This window comes from Danio aesculapii, chromosome 1 (assembly GCF_903798145.1).
Source record: "Danio aesculapii chromosome 1, fDanAes4.1, whole genome shotgun sequence".
Taxonomy (NCBI): Eukaryota; Metazoa; Chordata; class Actinopteri; order Cypriniformes; family Danionidae; genus Danio; species Danio aesculapii.
The window spans coordinates 28,143,789-28,164,591 of NC_079435.1; the positions used below are offsets into that span (position 1 = coordinate 28,143,789).

Consider the following 20,803-nt stretch of genomic DNA (forward strand, 5'->3'; position numbering starts at 1 on the left):
TTAAAATCTATCAAGAATTAGTTGGCATGTAGATGCAATGTAACTTAAATTCAACAAAATGTGTTAAAGGGACCATTAAAATAAAGTGATACCCTTCATTGCATTTGTCATTTTGAACCACATAGCCATTCAAAGGGGTCAGTTTTGGACATTGAGAGTTATACACTAACTGATAGCTAAATAGATAGAGATTCTACTGATGTATTATTTGTTAGAGTAGTACAATATTTGGAAGAAATGCAACTGTTTAAATATCTGGAATCTGGAAGCTCAAAAAAAGAAGAAAGAGAGAAAATCTTCTTTAAAGTTGAACAAATTAGTTCTTGCAACCATTATCTCACTTTATCAAACAGGCTTTAATCAGGTTTAATCAATCAAGGTACGAGCAAATTAAGTATGTTTGACTCTGACTGAAGTAAAATTGAAAAGGAGGACTTTTTTTTCTCTGCATTATATGTTAGCAGGGCATCTGTTCTTTTACTTAACTGCTTTATTGTGTACTTTGTCTACCACTGGATACCATTAAGTGTAAGATCTGAGTGATAGTGTGATAGAGTCTTCAAATCTCTATATGTGAGGAGACAGCAAAGGCCATTGAAGGTTGTTTAACTATGACTCATTTAGGACGAGTTCCCTAAATAGAAAGTGATGTTCCACATTGTGTGGTCTGAAGTAGTTAACAACAACCATTCTTTATACAGTCAGAAACCTAATTTGAAGAAATCTGAGTGGACATAAATTACATGCTTAATTCTAATTAAAGCTGTTTGAGTTCAGTTCAAAGCTGGGGTCACACTGCACTTTTAGCCCCATAGACTTCCATTCATACGCAATTGAATGCGACAGACCAGAAACGCAAATTTGTGTGACAAGTTTCGCAGTTCGCTGCATTGCAAAGTTTAAGCTTGGTGAACTGTGACCTGCAAAATCTTATGGCATGACTGCATGAGACCAATCGAATATCAAAACACGACCTCTCTGTACAGAAATTGAAGTATGGACCAATCGCTTGCTTTTGCTTTTTTTGTGTTACCATCTTGTTTAATCCCACCCATTTTCACAGCACTGCACAACAGTATTTTTCATGCTCAAACTCTATTGTGACTGCAGCATAATATGTCAATCAAAAATGACATGGTTTGTGTGAATTTGTGTGACACATGGTGAAGAATGGTGAAGAAAAAAAAAATCTCAACCACAAACAATGTGATTTTAAAACATTCTTAATTTCACGAGTTCATACTTGCAATCGATTCAGAATAAAGCGTATTTGGCGTGCTGTCCGAGGAGAGGGCTCTGAGCTCGGGGAGACACCCCAACTCGAGTTATTCTCCTTATCAGGAAACAGAGAGGAGTTGGGATTCGAGCGAAGTATCTAGCCCGGCCCCAGAACGTATATATAGGGGTTTGGTCAAGAACTGATTGGATAATAGAATAATTGTCAATGATGTATTTGATACTGAGACTTCTGCGCGTGCTCCTCCCGAAATTTGTTTACAAAACATCACGATGAATCTTGATCAGTGTTAAAGAACCCCTAATATAGGTTTTTGAAAATGACCTTCCATGCAGTGTGTAACTGAGGACTACAGAACTCAAGCCCTGCCCATTTGTTGCACACGCAGACCCGGGAAAATTGAAACCCCCGCCCCTGCCCACAAACACTGTAGAAAGAAAAAGAGGAAGACAAACACTGTAGCAGATCCCAGTTAAATCATGTCGTGGAAAAGCTGTGCTCTGAAGTGTGAGGGAAAGTTGGTGTTATTTTCCCTACCCAAACCTGAGGCTGAAGAGTCAGTGGTTGAAGTTTATTTTTGCAAAAATACCTCAGCATTATAGCCCAGCCTTGTACTGTGTTCCTGTCATTTTTCTGTTGAGTGTTTCAGCAATCTACACACTTACAATGGGGGATTCGTCAGCCGTTAGTTAAACGAAAAATCAGAAAAGACTACTGATGTATGGGATTTTGTCAGAGCTTGACAGGAACTTTGTGAGCTTGCGATCCACTGCTATTTGTCATTGTTATGGCCACCATCTGCTGTTCCTACACAGTAAAGTTTCAAAATACTTCAGCTTTTGCCACTGTGTGGATTAATACTGAATGTGTGTTATAGTTGGCAATAGAGCAACATGCCGGTGTTAAACAGCATTGCTTTAATCCACTCCTGCATTGGGCCCACACATACACTCTGCACTTCAAAATTGTTAATAAGCCATGGTGGGCATTTCTCTCTGTCTCACGCTGAACACAGTTGACCAATCGCAATGACTGGGTCATCAGACCAATCAGCAATCAGACCAATCAGTCCAGATTAGCATCACACTAAGGAGGGGTTTGGGAACAAATGAATTGCTGAACTAATCATATGAGAGTCGTTGGGATAATTAGATAAAATTAATGCATATTATAAGACAATAAAAGTGTTTTTAGACTGTTCATATCAGACTGTTGTTGGAGACCCCCAAAACCAAAATATGACCCTTTTTATGCATAATAGGGTCTTTTTAATGTAATTCAAAAAGTAAAAAATATGTTGAATCATATTTGTATAATGTTGGTTTATCACAAGTACATAACACAACTTATATGTATAAAAAATGTTCCACAAGCTACATTCAAATAACTGTATGTAGGTATTTCATATGTTATGCATTTCTGAAGAAATTAAAACAGACTTATATATAACTGATTATGCCTTAGATTAATTATCCAGTATTTAATTTTAATTTATAGTACACATAAAATGCTCTTACCCAGTTTTAGCGAAATTTGTCCAGTACGTCATCACCACCGCTGAAAGCATGACATCATTCTTGGAGAAATTACAATTAAAGAGATCAGTAGGGGCCAATCATGGGAATTCCAAACACATAAGGCACCTCGTCTCCGTGTGCTGAATCCGACCAGCTAGGTTTCATTTCGCTCTGACAATGATGGTAAAAAGCATAAAAATATGTTGGAGATCCATATTGAGCATGAAGGTCTGCTGTAGCAACTGCTGGTGCCACCCATTGGTGATCAGTGAAAAGTGCAACTAGAGTCTTTCGCCTCGTCTCCGGGTTCTCCTTGTCAGCCCAGTCAGTATACATGAACTTGATGGTTTCTCGAAGCGTGTCCTTGCCCTCTGGATAACCATAAAGGTGGTCCACAAAATCAGACACAGCGAAGTCAAAGTCATTTGCAGACACACCATCCTCACTGTCCACGATGCCATCCACAAACTTAAAACCCTCACCCTGGTTAACACCCAGCATGATGTCATAGTTGAGGAACTCCCCTTGCTCCATCAGAATTTGGGGATCATCAGGGATGACGTCACCATCAATTACTGGACCGAACGCAATGTGGTACTTGGCTTGTGTGATGTACTGTTCAATCAGCTCCTTGTAGTTCTTGTTCTGTAGACATTCCACCAGGTCTATGCTATCTAGCATATTACAGCCCACTTTTTCAGCTAGTATCCGGGTGTATTTGGCAGGTTGGTAGTTGACGGCCCAGCTAGACAGAGCAGTCCCACTCTGGATGATGGCTTTCTGAAACAAATCTGAAGATAAAACATTGAAATAATCAATTAATATTAAAGGGTTATTTCAGACAAACAAACATAAAATAAAATAAATACATAAATAGCATTTACAGAGCTCAGATGCAAAAGCCTCTAAGTGTCATATGTACTATCTTCTTAAATATCTGTGTGATCAGTAATTTCCCTTTTTATGGTGATAAATATGTGCTTTTCATTGTCTTAAAAGTATAAAGTGAAATAACTGAACATAAACACATTATATATATATATATATATATATATATATATATATATATATTTTTTTTTTTTATTTATTTTTTTTTTTATTTTAGAAGAACATTTCAGATGACAATTAAAGGTTTTTGTATCAAAACCAATGCTGCCCAAACTTTTTCTTATGAGGGGCCAAAAACCATACTTGATTGAGGGCTGCTGGCCAAAGGTAACTATAGCAGCCATCATTTGATTAACTTCCCAATTTATTTAATAATATTTCTAAATAACTAGAAAACATGATATATTAACTATATTCTTTATATAAACTAATAAGGCATCATTTTGACAGAATGGAGTTACACTGTTTTGCCTTGATTTGCTTGATTTGAGTGACGTTATTTACATTTTTTTTAAACATTTTAAATTTAATTAAAACATTTAGTTTCTGTTTACTTTTTTGTAGTGCAGCAATAAAACAAGCAAACAAAAAAGGTTACATCAAATTAGAAATGATGATCTCTATCCCATACGTAAAGGAGCAAGTGTCTCCTTACAGGCAGTTTATCAAGTATGTGAAATGTCACAAATAAATCAATAAACAAACAAACAAATAAATAAATAAATAAATAAATAAATAAATAAGGCTTGACACTCAAGAACCAGTAGTTTGTTCTTCCCCATCAATCAAGTATGTAGACCTTCTGTTAACAATATTTGATGTGCTTAATTAAAGTGCACTGATCCATATTTGTATGTATAATGTGAATCATGGTGGGGCCGAGAATCTAGGAAGCAGAGTGAGGCTGGCAGAGTGAATGCTAATGATAGATAACTATGCAACATACTGATCTCAAGTCCCAGTGAGGAGCTACACCTTTTTTCTCCTATGCTCTGTGATGCTTTGCATGATTTGTATGAGTAACTCCTGTTAAACTGTACACAATCAACCAGTGAAGTGTTTAAGAAAACACTAATAGATGATCACAATTAGATTCCTTATTTTCCTCTAAGTTCAACCATCGCATGATAATAATTATTTAGAATTAACAAATTACTCTCAGTTAACCCTGAATAACCCCTAAAACAAGTATTTCTGCAGCAATGTTATGAATATTCTTAATTTTACAGTGTACTTAATAAGCACAAAGATAATTTATAATTTTTCTCAGGCTTCAGTGTCTTGGTTTAGAAATTTCACTTTTATGGAGAATAATAAGTTATTTTCATCACTTTCAAGATGAAATAACTGAACATAAACATTAGAGGCTTAGAAAAATGCTCATTGTAGAAGAAAGTTACAGATGACACCTAGAGGTTTTTGCATCTCTTCAAATATACTTAACAATAATAATAATAATAATAATAATAATAATAATAATAATAATAATAATAATAATAATAATAATAATAATAATAATAACTAATGTTATTACTAGTAAACTAATGTTCCATAAAAATACCAAGAGTAGTGTAATTTTCTTGATGAAAAAATAAACGCAAAGTCAAATGTACCTCTCACTCAATTTTCACTATGTATACAGGTTATTTGTAGTTCAACCTTGTTATCTGAAATGTTTTGTTTAAGTTCTTTTGAATTAAAGTGCAACCCATAATTTGAAATGCAGCAGACGACCTAAACAAGCAACATTCAATATCATGAAAACATAATAAAACAAAACAGCAGCATAAATCTCAAGGCCTGGTTTTCTCTAGTCCTTCACTGTCATCACTCCTCCTTAATTCATTCCTCCACAGGGTTTGAAAAGGTGTGTCCTACATGCACTCTCATTATCATTTACTCCACTCCCCTGTCTGTCATCACCACTCTGCTTTACACCAGGACATGTGAGTAAAACCAAAAAATAAGCCCTTCATCTTACACTCATCTTAGAAAAAAAAGTACATAACATTTCACTGGGGCAGAGTCAGCAGGTGCACGTGTATATATTATTACTTTTTGAATAGATTTCACCCCATTGACACCTTTAATTTTTTTCCCTATCTTTTTTTTTTGGTCGGATGGAATTTCAATGGAGGAAAAAAAAAAAGGAATTGTCATTGTCCAGTTTTCATGAATATCTTTGCATCTTTGCTTTGAATCAAAGTTTGTTTTTCATTAGAAGCAGACTACATTTTATTTTATTTTATTTTTTTCCTATGGAAATAATAAGGCATCATGGTGGTGCAGTGAGTAGCACGATCGCCTCACAGCAAGGTTCTCCTCAGGTTCGTGTGGGTTTCCACCGGGTGCTCCAGTTTCCCCCACAGTCCAAAGACATGCACTATAGGTGAATTGAATAAGCTAAATTGGCTCTAGTGTATGTGTCTGAAATGGGTGTGTATGGGTGTTTCCCAGTGTTTGGTTGTGGCTGGAAGGGCATCCGCTGCGTAAAACATATGCTGGATAAGTTGGCGGTTCATTCTGCTGTGACAACCCCTAATTAACGGACTAAGTGGTTAAGCCCGAAAAGAAAATTAATGAATTAATGAAATAATAAATAAAAACAACTCAAGGAGCCAATGCTGCTAACAAAATAGGTGGAAATACATTATTTTTGGTACAATGAGCTGTATCAAAGCTTTATCAAAGAGTACAGATAGTGCAGAACAATTCAACGGCAAAAGGGTCTCATTTATAAATGTGGCATATGTACAAAATGGGCATGGGAAATGAGTATGCCACTTCCAAAGCAAAGGTTGTATCTTGACAGGAGAGTGAGCACTGAAATATTAACTTACATTTTAACTTAATTGAAACAGTTTTAAACATCATATGAGCCATAATCATTTATAAATAAATGTACATTTATTCTGGCATGTGTTCACTTTTAGGAAGGCTTTAGAAATGAGACCCCAAGTCTCTCACACTTTGTTGACTAGTTGTCCAGGATAGTTCAGTTGACACATTTTACAGTGCAGTTGTCACCTCTTCATATAGCTGAAATGTGTGAATGTAATTGTAACTTGTAACTCAAATACAGAACTGACAATTGTATTTCTGACTGTAAAAAAATGGCCAATGTCCCATTGAAGATTTCAGTTGGACTTTGTATAATAAGAATGCTTTGAGGTCTTTTTGTCCCTGCATATTGTTATATGGGTAAGTAATATAAGCTAGTGCCTGACATAGACGCCAGCTAATATGCATATGCCTTGATGCTGCACCTTTGTCAGCTCAGTCAGGCGTGACCATAACACGTTGACACAGATTGTATCCTAGAAAATAGCAATACCTCAGGGCACGGATCTCACTAGTCTGAATAAGGCTTCTGACGCACTGACATGGAGTGAAAAATAGCCTTTCATTCAAGTTTAAAATATCTAAATATTGGGGAAAATTTAAATATGTAGGGAAGAAGGCACTGTAGACAAGGGCTTTTAATGTATTGAACATAAATAATATCTATACGGTATAATAAATAATAATACATAAATAAATATAAATGATTCCCCAGAAAGTAGCAGACCCATCACACACAGTAAAAACTGATTGCTCTTAACATGTTTGAAACAATGTTAAAGAAAGTCCAAAATGTGTAAAAAGTCCAGGTGTATGATGGGTTTGGCAGACATACTGAGCTGTGCATGTGGGATCTGAACAATACACTCTCGGAAATAAAGGTACACAAGCTGTCACTGGGGTGGTACCTTTTGAAAAGGTGCACATTTGTACTTGAATGGTTTATATTGGTACCTCAAAAGTATATATTAGTACCTTAAAATTTTGAGAGGAACACTTTTGTACTTTTTAGATACTAATATGTACCCTTGAGGTATTAATATGGACCTTTTAGGTACAAATTTGTACCTTTTCAAAAGGTACCACCCCAGTGACAGCTCGTGTACCTTTATTTCTGAGAGTGTATGATGAAAATAAAAACAGTAAATGCTAGCTTTTTTATAATGAAGCTTTCTCTAGATAAGAGCAAAAAGCAATGTGATATTCTGTTTACTTGTCTGATTAATTCACTGCAAACATAAAATTATGTATATTCACTTATTGTGTGCAAACAGACTTATTTAATTTTAAAATGACCTGTTTTAAATATCAGGAATTAAGTATATAGTATATAGGGCATGAGATTGTATTGTTTAATTTACTGAATTATTACTTTGAGCCAAAATATTAGTGTTTTTGTCCTATTGGGGATTAAGTTAAAAAATTACAAAAAAAAAAAGGTCTTCGTGTGAGTTTGGATCATGACTTCATATATTAAATAACATCCCAGAGCCTCAAAAATGCAGTTCACTGTTTCACATACACATGTGCTACATATGGCCAAAAAGAAATGCATTATACAAAAAAGCTCAGGGCATTTTCTAATGGCAGACCATTACACGTTTTCGAGTGACTGAGATATTTCTGAATCCAAAGGGCTCGAATAAACAGCAGGGAGAAAAAGGGTCCATTTAAATGCTTTTCTGCCTATTTTACAGTTTGCATTATGTAATTCATTCATAAATCACCACCGACCTTTTAGGGAACTGTACATCTTGTCCTGTTATTTTGATCAAATGTGGCACTTCCTTATTTGGGGTTGTGTTAGAGTTAGAGTAACTGTAGCCAGAGGTCATTTGATCCATTACTAGATTTTGTCTTCTATCTAGCCAGGCTGGAGCTTGAATGTAAAATCTATTTTTATAGTGGGACAATTGAGTTCTAGATGAATGCCTTGTAGGGTCTGTTGTTGCAATGAAAATTACAGGCAGTCAGGCACACTGCGGGACCAAGGACTTTTGGTTCTTAAAGACCCCTCAGTGTCTCAGCACAGAGAAAAAATGGAATTATGTATTTGTAAATGTAAATTATATGTAATCTATGGAAGCTGAAATCCAGCTCAAAGAAATATGCAGCAAGAAAACAGATTTAGAATAAAGTCCCATTAGCTAAAATTACTTAGTTAATGTGTTCATTTGAAGCATCAATAATTTTTTTTTACCATAATTATCCTTCTTTCTTAATGTTGTATAAGTTGATATTTAGCATTACAATTAAATAGGATTAATTCTTAATTTGTATGGTTGAAGTGTTTTTATTTCATTTAATTGTTTTTCAAGTGTTTTTTAGTGTTAGTCACTGTTTTATTGTTAGTTACTTCATGCACCCCATTTTTTATAATAAATACATACATAAATTTCAGAGATAAAATGGTTAAAGTGTTGTTTTTTGATGGTTGGTTGATTGGTTGGTTGGTTAGTTCGCTCATTTCTTTTCACAAGGTAACATTTGAGTAAACGAGTCTTTCGTATTATATACAGTAGAAGTCAGAATTATTAGCCCACCTTTATTTTTTATGTTTTTGCTGTGTTTTTTTTATATATATTTCCCAAATGCTGTTTAACAGAGCAAGGAAATTTTCACAGTATGTCTGATAATATTTTTTTTTCCTCTGGAGAAAGTCTTATTTGTTTTATTTTGACTAGAATAAAAGCAGTTTTTAATAAAAAAAATAATAATAATTAAAAAAACATTTTAAGGTCAATATTATTAGCCCCTTTAAGCTATATATTTTAAATCAATAGTCTACAGAACAAACATCATTATACAATAACTTGTCTAATTACCCTAATCTGGCTAGTTAACCTTTAAATGCGACTTTAAGCTATATAGAAGTATCTTGAAAAATATCTAGTCAAATATTATTTACTGTCATCATGGCAAAAATAAATGAGTTATCAAAAGAAATGAGTTATCAAAGCTTTTATCTTTAGGAATGTGTTGAAAAAAAATCCTCTCTCCAATCAACAGAAATTGGGGAAAAATAAACAGGGCGGTATAATTCAGGGGGGCTAATAATTCTGACTTTAACTGTATATGTGAAGGATTGTATCAGAGCAGGACAAGAACTCAGTGCCTTGCAGATTTCTTTATATACTTATTAATTAAATGCATTTAATAACTACTTGTTTGGACATCAATTAAGGCTAATTTGGGCAGCAGGGTTTTAACCAGTTCAGTAGAACAGTATCAGTTCAATGTATCAGTTTAATGTTTGACTTGTTAAATGTGAAGCCATGCCTGCTATTACATAATTTCCTATTACAATCGATTTCAGGTACACATTTTAGCATTGCGTGTGTTTATAAGGTTCACTGAACTCATCATTCTGGATCTACTATAACCTAATTTACCTATTAATACACAAATCTGTTTTTTTATGCAGTTGAAATACATTACGTCTTTCTCTTGGCAGGGGCACCAGTTTAGTAAATGCTCCTATGGGTTATATTTTAGTTAAGTGACAAACAACCTTTGTCTTGGTGTTATTAGTGTTGTCAAATTGAAGATGCTGTTGCCTAAATTAATATAATTAGCAGAGAAAATGCACCAGGTTCGAAAACAAATGCTTAGTGATTTGTAAAACAGCCTAATGTCTCAGCTAGGCAGAACTGATTAGTCAGTATTATCAATAATACACAATTGTTAACAAACATTTATGGTGTTGAATAGTCTTTAGTTCTTATTTGGCTGTTTTTTGGGGTCTGCAATAACACTGTTTGAGTAATGAGGTGCAGTAGTGTGGTACTGTAATGTAGCCTTCCTGAAAACAGTGCTTCAGAGTACAAATAAAGTCAAAGCTGAGTGTGGGAAAAAAAGAGAATGAATGCAGGTCCATTTTCTCACAATGAGAACAATAAATTGCAGAGCAAAGAGGACATTGACAGTGCTCAGACAAGATGGAGCTGTTTTGAATTGAGAAAGTCTTAGCTAAAATATGCCAGTGTTAATAGGAAATAAATGAATAAATACAGGAAAAAAGAAACAAATAAATAAAAAACTTGCTGTTTCGTCATAGTCTTTTTTTGTGGCGTGACTGATCCCTTTAGCTATATTACCACTGTAATACTTTACACACATATTTACTATATAATAGAAAACTATATTTATCTAGGCATAGCAGAATAATATGTGTTACACGGAAATCACATCACAACATTACCTACTCCTTCTTATATAAATCTTGTTTAAACAAAAGACTACAGGAAAAAAATATGCAAATCAGAATATAAAACAGACACCAACTGGAGATAATTAATATGCAAGCTCCCAGAGGCATTTGATTAGCCACAATGTTTCCTTGTGTTATATTAATGATGAAAATGTTTCCTTATGTTCTAAGTTTATAACAGCTTATTATATTTCCTTTTTATGTGAAACTTCATTCATTCATTAATGTTCTTTTCAGCTTAGTCCCTTTATCAATCTGGGGTTGCCACATCGAAATGAACCGCCAACTTATCCAGCATATGTTTTATGTAGCAGATGCCCTTCCAGCTGCAACCCATCACTGGAAAACATCCATAGACACTCATTCACACTCATACACTACGGACAATTTAGCTTACCCAGTTCATCTATACCACATATCTTTGGACTTGTGGGGGAAACCGAAGCACCCAGAGAAAATTCCACAAACTCCACATAGAAATGCCAACTGACCCAGCTGAGGCTCGAACCATTAACCTTCTTGCTGTGAGGTGAATGTGCTACGCACTGCACCACCGTGCAGTCCTCTATATGAAACTTTTATTTTGAAAACAGGTGAGATTTGGGTTATGCAACACGTTTAGAGCATAGCATCTCATCTCACCACTGCTGTCAAAATGCTAAATACAGGAAATATTGATTATAGCGCACCCCTGAAAAGACATACGGTCTGTTTAACTCTATCTTTTGTTAGTTCAGCATGCATATTGTGAAATTTGCTGTGTACATGTAATGCGGCAACAAACACATCTAAAATGCTGAATAAGTGTTTCATGCACATTTATGCATTGTGTCATCATTCAGCTCTAACTGTGATTTATCGGGCATATAACTTCATAAAACTTAATTTTGGTCATCATTCTGACAGGGTGATAATAGTATAACAATCTGTAAATTAATAATGATTCCTGGCAGGGGCGTTGCTAGACATAAAGCTCTACTGGGGCACGTACCTCCCCCCCCCCACCCCCCCACCCCCCCCCCCCCCCACCCCAAAAAAGATAATTATATATAATAAATATATTATATTTATTATAAATAAAAGTATTCTTATTATTGTACAATTATTATTCTAAATAATCATAAATGTAACTGGAAAACAATGTTAAGACAACTGGAGTGATGTGCTAAGATCATTTATGAAATTACTTTTGCATCATTATTAATTTAATTTCATTTGAATGAAATTATATAGATAATTCAATAAAATACAAAAAAAAAAGATGTGTTATAGGATTATCTGTTTTAGACTTGACACATGGCAGCTAATTATTAGGTTTATGAAGTCTTACCACCCTGACTCATCATCCCTCCTTTTTGCTTCATACAAAAAAATCTATAAGGAGGCATGCTTAGTAAAATCACCATTATTTTGTTTAAACTTTAGTTTGTCGATTTGCAAGACAAAAAAGGCTGTTATGCCGGTTTTACAACGCATAAGCGTCACGTAACAAGCAGGTAGCCTGCTTTTTTGGCACGCATGTAAACTACCGGGCCTCGCACCGGCAGAAGAGCAGCGCCTGCAAGAGCAGCGTGTGCCAGAGGCGCGCGGGTTCTCTGCGCACACGCGGAGATGCGTCAGTTTGCTTTTTGATTACATTGCTTTCACCAGCGTTGGTTCGGTTGCACATAGAGAATAACCGTCTTTATTTCGGACTTACCACTCTTAATAAAAACACTTGCATATTAAGTAAATCATATCTCAATGCATTTACTGGGGCACTGGAGATTTTTACTGGGGCACGTGCCCCAGTGAATTGGGTCTAGCGACGCCCCTGATTCTTGGCCATGTTTTCATATACTGATCTTAAACCCACAAAATAAAACTCTATATATATCAGTACATTTTATCCACAACACATGACTCATTAGCAAACTAGGTTGCTTACAGAGGTCACCCGCTTCTAGTGACTTTCTCAAACACTTCATTTGAAATGGTTGTCCTTTGACAAGGCATCTACTCGGCGTGTATTGTGTGTAGGGTTATGTTGCATGTGTGTATTTTAGTGTACATCACGCTGTGTGAAAATCAGCAACTGACATGAGTCACAAGAGCATCAAAGCAGAGCTCATTAATATCCATGACCTTTCCATATACGGTAAAAACAGAGTGTATCATTACAGGGCCAAATGTGTGTTAAATAGACATGCAAAACTGTTTTCTGGAAAACGATTACACATGCCTAAGCCACAAACCATCTATGTAGATATCAGTGATTTCTATGGCACCTTTAATATAATATAATATAATATAATATAATATAATATAATATAATATAATATAATATAATATAATATAATATAATATAATATAATATAATATAATATAATATAATATAATATAATATAGGGCGTCACTGTGGCGCAGTAGGTAGCACGGTCGCCTCACAGCAAGAAGGTCATTTCTGTGTAGATTTTGCATGTTTTCCCCATGTTCATGTGGGTTTCCTCCGGGTGCTCCGGTTTCCCCCACAAGTCCAAAGACATGCAGGACAGGTGAATAGGGTAGGCTAAATTGTCCATGGTATATGTGTGTGAATGGGAGTGTTTGCGGGTTGCGGCTGGAAGGGCATTTGATGCGTAAAAACGTGCTGGATAAGTTGGCGGTTCATTCCACTGTGGCTACCCCAGATTAATAAAATGAATAAATACAGGAAAAACAAAAAAATAAATATATATAAAAAAACTTGCTGTTTTGTCATACAGATTTTTTGTGGCGTGACTGATCCCTTTAGCTATATTACCACTGTAATACAGTATACACATATATACCACATATAATAGAAAACTATATTTATCTAGGCATAGCAGAATATTATGTGCTACACGGAAATCACATCACAACATTACCAACTCCTTTTTATATAAATCTTGTTTAAACAAAAGACTACAGGAAAATAAGGGACTAAAAAAAGGACTAGCAGGGACTGAGCCGAAAAGATAATGAATGAATGAATGAATGAATGAATGAATGAATGAATATATATTAATTTGTTCATTTTTTTTCGGTTTATCCTCTTTATTAATCAGGGGTCGCCAGAGCGGAAATAAATTTATATATATATATATATATATATATATATATATATATATATATATACCATATAATACTCTGAAATACAACATTGCATAGCAAGGTTCTGACTACATTGACTAGCTAGGCAAATGTAAGGTGGCCAAGAGAGCTTAACATGCTGCAATTTAAGAAAACACATGCAATTACAAAAAAACGCAGCAAATTAAGAATAAAATCTTCATCCATTTGGCTGCACATTAAATAAAAATGCAAACAAATGAATGAAACGCACTGCATTTTCTCACAACGCAAACAATTTACGAAAGCACGCTGCATTTTCTTACAACACAAAAAGAATAGAACACAATGGAAAAGTTTCAAGGAGACCCAAAAATGTAATGGATGCTGCTGTGTCGTGACTATAGCTGCTTTTCAATATGTGTTCTTCAGCGTTCTTGTGTCCTTGTGTTCTTGTGTAACTTGTGAATGCAGACTTGAGCGCAAAACTCTTTCAAGAAGTCCCAGAAGTTGGCTGAATAAGGGAGGTGGCAAGTGTAGCATTCTGTTTAATATTAAAGTTCAGAGAAATTATTTATTTAGGGTGTTTATTTGCTGAAATTCGTATTAATATTTGTTTTATTTGTATTGTGCAAAGTATATGTGTAAGGTTTTTGTGCATGTGATATATAGAAAAGGGAAAAAAACAACAACAATAAATCATTATATATATATATATATATATATATATATATATATATATATATATATATATATATATATATATATATATATATATATAATGTTTAAATCATTTTCAGTTAAAAATGCGTGAACGTCATATGGTCATGTGACCATCAGGAATAACGCAGCATCTCATTTCTCAGAGGACATGTTCTCCGTTCACACAGCCTCCGAGTTCGCTCTTCTGAGTTAACTTGGCAGGAACAGTCTTCACGAGAACGCAAGTCCATTCTATGTGTTCTTGGAATTGAGAAACAGCCTATTGCTCAGTGAAGTTGTAGGTGATCTTTGAAAGGTTTCTGTTTTTTTTTTTTGTTGTTTATTTTAATATCTTGATTTCTGTGTCTTTAGTATTTATTAGCCTAAATAACCATAACCTAAATAGCTGGGTCATCACGTTTTAGAGTCTCCTTGAAACATTTCCGTTGTGTTGTAAGACAATGCAGTGCGTTTTTTAAAAATGTGTTTTCATTGTGAGGATTTGCAGCACATGTGCTGTCAAACTGATGAAAATCTTTTCTCAATTTGCTAACTATTTTTGTAATTGCACGTGCTTTCTTAAGTTGCAGCATGTTAAGCTCTCACAGCCACCGTACAAATGGCAAATGTCACAATACCACTTTCACACTTGCAACGTCATGTATGTCACAATGTGACTTATTTTCTCGTGATATTTCACCATTACCAATTTGACTTATTTTCCATCAGAAATGAGCTCCCACAAAATGGTTTGATAACACTGTAATATGTCTAAGTTATCGGTCTATTATGAAATGCTTTTTACCTTCTGAATAGTGCGATAGGGTCAGCAAGCTAACACAGGACGCCCCAGCTCCTGATCCAAATATAGTCACCCTTTTCGGGTCGCCTTTGAAAGCCTGGATATTCTCTTTGATCCACCGCAGTGCTTGGATCTGGTCCAACAGCCCATAATTCCCTTTGGCTGCCTGGTCACCTGTACTCAGGAACCCTGGTGACATAAACACACAAAATATGCTATTTTACAAGACAGAAAAAAGCTTTTCAAATGGTTACTTTTAAGCAATTAAAAGCTTATTTGCATTCATTGTTCAAACTCCCTTGCTTTTTTATAATCCTTTTAATTTTCAGACATCTGTGAGCCATTTGATTAAAACTTGTTTTCACTCTAATTGTCTTTTGCTTGACACACCTTCCCTCCCACTCACAAACACATGAACACAAAAGAATCAACACACTTGACATCTTAATAGGCTGAGCACAGAATTCTAAAAAGAGGCCCTTAATAGCATGCCACGGTTACTTCATACTAAGGGCACTAATGGCTGCCCTCAAACTCTCTCATTATTTACCTCTGGACCCGCTCTATCCCACTACCCTTTCACTAAAGTCATCATTGTGAAGAAAAATCAAAAAGGCATCACTTTGGGTGCAAGAGACATGCTGTTCAAGCACAGAGGATATTCAAGGTTGCATTTTAGACTCTAATAGGGTTATTCAACCGTCTTTATGGAAAAAAGGCTTAGGTTACTTCCATGTTAATTGATGCAATTTAGCTACTCACTAAAAGTTGAATGTGAAGGTGCCCATATTTCCAGTAGGTTAATGATAAGTCACTCAAATGACACGAAAATGATGGCTTGACAGCATCTGTGGGTCTCGGTGTGGATAAAAGCTACTTTCTAATCAAAATAAGGTTACACTTCATTTGATGATCCACTTTAGAGATGATGTTGACTATAAGAAGGTAACTATGCAACTGCATTTAAAATGTTGGGCTGATTCAACTCCGATTATGAACAAATCTAACCACTGTGTTAAATGTTTACAAAACCAAAGTTTTACACAACCAAAACAACCTAGCATTTTAGGCAAGGGGTTAGTAGAGTAAATTGATGTACTTGCAAAGTTACTTTTCCCCCTTTCCTAACAATGCATTTGAAATGACGGGGCATGATAAGTTCTACTTAGACTGAAACATGTCATATGCATGCTTTACAAACCATTGTATTCATCATTTTCATTCAGTTTAAAATAGCTGTAAATCTACCTTCATCTTATCAGATTAAAACCATAGCACATGGTATTTTAATATGACAAGATAAAACAATAACATCTGTGGTATAAACTCCTTTCAGACAGCTGCATTATATTACATATGATTATGTACTTTTCATTTTTATTTTGTTGTAACAATAGAAACTAGTCAACATATACTCTTCATTTATGGTTCTGCTGTGCCAAGTTATTTTACAAAATACCCCCACTGTAAAATATATATCAGTTTACAGTTTGTGCTTCAGGGGGTGTTTTCCAGTTTTTCATTTATTCAGACGTTTGTGATCTTGATCGCTGCTTTGGCACCTTTTGATGTTTAAAGGTGCAGTATGCAACCTCACTCAGCGGTTGAACTAGGTGTTGCAAGCACAGGTTGCCAGATTGAGGATCAACAATGCTGATTGAAATCGTGTTTTATATAAAAGCAACGGCACACGATAGAAGGAATATTTTCCATACTAAAAGGAGTTTAAGGTTTTTGGCTGCATTTACACTGCATGGTTCAAATGACTCAACGCCGATTCTTTTCTCTCATGTGGCACAGATCAGATATGGCCCATGTACTAGTAAGCAGAAAAAAATCACATCGATTCCGATTTACTCAATTCAGATTCAGGCCTTGTTTATATGTGGAAATGTATTCGATATTTATATTGGATCTGTGCCCTTGTGTCTGCAGTGTAAGCAGGTAGATCAGATTTTGACCTGTCAATGGGAGCGCATCATTAAAAACCATAGCAAATGACGTCAAGTCTGATGCTTTCATTTCAGAACAGACTTCAGCAGAGTCACAAACCTGAAATCTCATACACATGGACTAAAAAAGCTTTCATATTGTCATATAGCACACGTATTTAAGCATGTTAACGAGAGAGAGAGAGAGAGAGAGAGAGAGAGAGAGAGAGAGAGAGAGAGAGAGAGAGAGAGAGAGAGAGAGAGAGAGAGAATGTGCAATATTCACCACGTAACTAATATAAACTAATATAAAACTGTTGCATACATCACTTGCATAAATCACACCATGGACATTACATTAAGATGCCTATTGGTTTTAAAAGGCCCAGAATAAAACAAGATGGGTAAATGAGAACTTTTCTGTCGTAAACTATAGTAAAACAACTTGTCGAAAAGAATAAAAAAAAAACCTGCAAACAGATTAAATACAGGAATGGACGAAGAAAAGGGTGCTCATTTATCATCAGCTGTCAGTCAGCGCCTGCTCTTTTTTTCCAGGTCATTTCACCTTTGCCATGTGCAGTGTAAATGCAGGATGCGAGTCACTTTTAAAAGATGATGTAAGCCGGTCATCAAAAAAATCAGATACAGTCACAAAATTGGAATTTCCCATCAATATCTGCAGTGTAAATGCAGCCTTTGTTCTAAACAACACCTTGAATTGATATATTAGAACCGGTTTCTATTTCTTGCAGCTGAACAACAGAAAACTTGACGACATGATTACCTCAGGTACACACCATGTGCTTTATTCAATGTTAAATGCTAATAATGTGAGTTTGAATCCCATTTTACATGACATGTATTGCCATATTACTGAAAGCAGCAGCAGATAGTTCACCTCAGATCTTGAAAATAAAAAAAACTGTTCGAATTTGAACTTTAGAACAGTAAACTAATGCAAACCAACACATCAGTTATTCAACATCTATTTTAATTATGTTAAAGAGTTTTAATAATTAGAGTATAAACCTTACCACTTCATGATCGAGTACATCTTCTGTGCTTCTGAATGGCTGTATTTAAATTTCAGTCGTGTTTCAACTGGTGCAAACAGTCAACTCTCATTACTTAGTGTGTTGTTAGAACACGGGGTTACAATGTAACCTGCTCACCTAATGTTTATGCTCATAATATTTATATTATTTGCTAATTAATAACCTCATGTGGAACTCTGAATCAGGTCTCATTTCGGATTGTGCTACTGTCCACCGGAGGTCACATTTCAGTCACGGACACATACTTTAAAAGCCTTGGAAATATGCGATTTTCTACCAAGGCAACCCGTCCTGCTGGAATATAGTTGGCTAAACTCACATTGGGTGAGTTAAAATAACCAAAACAAAGACAGCCATTCTGAAACTTTGCATTTTTTGGATTGGTAAACTACAGTACAAAATCTGCATTTTGTTGTGAGAATGTGTGTAGTAATCTATCATTTCTGATGCAATACATTGCAACAAACAATAACAGTTTTCAAAAGAAAAACCCAAATCAATGTCTCATGATGCAATTTGATGGCACAAATAATCTGAAAACAGCCATAAACCATGAGATACAGTCATACCTTGTGTATGTATGACTGTTAATTAAAAGATACTGAGCATGAATAATTTATTATTTACTAAGAATCTGCTGTTTTTCCACACACAAAATCCTCACATCTCTTTCCAGGTTTGTTTTCACACTTATTCTTTAAAATGCAAAATCCTTAGTAGCAGCATTTACTAAAAAGATGCCTAAAGCAGCTAAATGCAATATTTGTTTTCTATCAAATTGCAGATACCAGTTAATGAGCATTTGTGGCAACATATGTTACAGTACATAATAAAGATGGGTGAAACAGTTATGTCTTATACATCTGTCACATTGCTAAAGAAATAACCAAGCGTTTGGGTTTATTCATAACCTGTTAAATGTTTTTGTTGTTAGAGTTTTACTCTTATTTATTTTTTTTTTTTTTTGTTCTTAACTAGTTGGTTACTACTCCCAGAATTTGGAAAATGTTGGATATTCAGAATAATATTGGTTGGGGGAACATTAAAATAAAGTGTTATCATACATTAAGCAAGACAGTCTACCAAATGCTGCAAGCAGCCAGCTAGCTAATGCGTACTTGAAAAGTAAGCAGAATGTCTAAAGGGGGACATCAAAATAAAGTATTACTTTCACAGTGTTAACAAAAAGCAGTCCCTTTTTATTAAATGGTGATTTGCCTTGAGGCTTTGTTTGACAAAATCACTTCTTATTTGAAGAGACACTATATCAAGTGACAACATGAAGCAACAGATTATTCCTCAAAGACTTTTAAATAAACCCCAATTGCTCAGATCGGCTTAGGTTATGCGTGCCAACCTCTTGTAACAAGCTTGTCAATGTGTACAAAATCACAAACAGGTTGACAAATTAGCTGACTGTCTTAAGTCCATTAGCAAGACCCAGAAAAGCCTCAGGGGTTTCAGTTCTGTTCCTTTGCCCGGTCTTGGATTTCGAATCATGGTCTCTGGCAAAGACATTTTCCTCATAGCCCCGCTTAGGGGCTGGACCCAGACAGCTCTGGACAAATAGGATGAGAAGCAGGGGAAGAAGGACTATCCACTGTGGCTATTTGATAGAGGGACAGATCCAGTTGGTCATGCCTACACAGAAATGGCTTGCTGTGGGAGTGGGATTACAAAGCCCCAAACACTATCTGTGCCGTAACTCAACTGGATAACCCTAGGCTATGGTCACATACTGAGTGTTAACATGACCCAAAGAAATCAAAGGAATTCTGAGAATTCATCTTACTGTAAGTCTTCACAAAAATGGCCTGCTAGAAAGTGCTGGAAGATATTGTGAAATATCCACAATATAATCATCAATACACCTACAGTATAGTGCAGCGCTTATTCAGACGTGGAGTGCCAACAAAATGGACTGTTGCACTTCGGCTTAGTCCATTTATTCATCAAGGGTCGTCACAGTGGAATGAACCACCAACTTATCCAGCATATGTTTTACACACGAATGCCCTTCCAGCTGCAACCCAGTACTGGGAAAAACCAATTCACTGTCCGTCACACTCATACACCTGTACCGCATGTCTTTAGACTGTGAGGGAAACTGGAGCACCCGGAGAAAACCCACGTGAATACGGGGAGAACATGCAAACTCCACACAGAAACGTCAACTGATCCTGCTGGGGCTTGGACCAGCAACTTTCTTGCTGTGAGGCGACTGTGCGACCCACTACACCACCGTGTAGCCCTCTATGTCTGACAATTAATGTAAAATTGAAGCGCTCTACAGAATCGATGAAGAAAAATATACCTAAAACTGCATATTCTGTGAATATTTGAAAGCTCAGTGTCCTAAAGGCATGAACTAAGCTTTGCAAAATCAAATTTAAGAAAATGAAAACCAGCTTAATACAAGAAAATAAAAAAAACTACTAATTTGTATGTGCATAGAAAAATCCTTGCAAAAATAGGTTTAACAAGAATAACAACAACACCAAAAAAAACACAACAACATTATTCAAATTTATTCTTAGGTTAATTT

The 20,803-nt window shown here is 35.4% G+C and overlaps 1 protein-coding gene across 1 annotated transcript in view; it reads right to left on the reverse strand.

Annotated features, from left to right (window-relative positions):
- Nucleotides 1-20,803, reverse strand: part of nlgn4xa (neuroligin 4 X-linked a) — a 110,148-nt gene that overhangs the window by 16,215 nt on the left and 73,130 nt on the right. Inside the window, 3 exon segments of the mRNA XM_056458304.1 lie at nucleotides 2,755-2,846; nucleotides 2,848-3,545; nucleotides 15,273-15,458. Of these exon segments, the coding sequence (XP_056314279.1) occupies nucleotides 2,755-2,846; nucleotides 2,848-3,545; nucleotides 15,273-15,458 (976 nt within the window).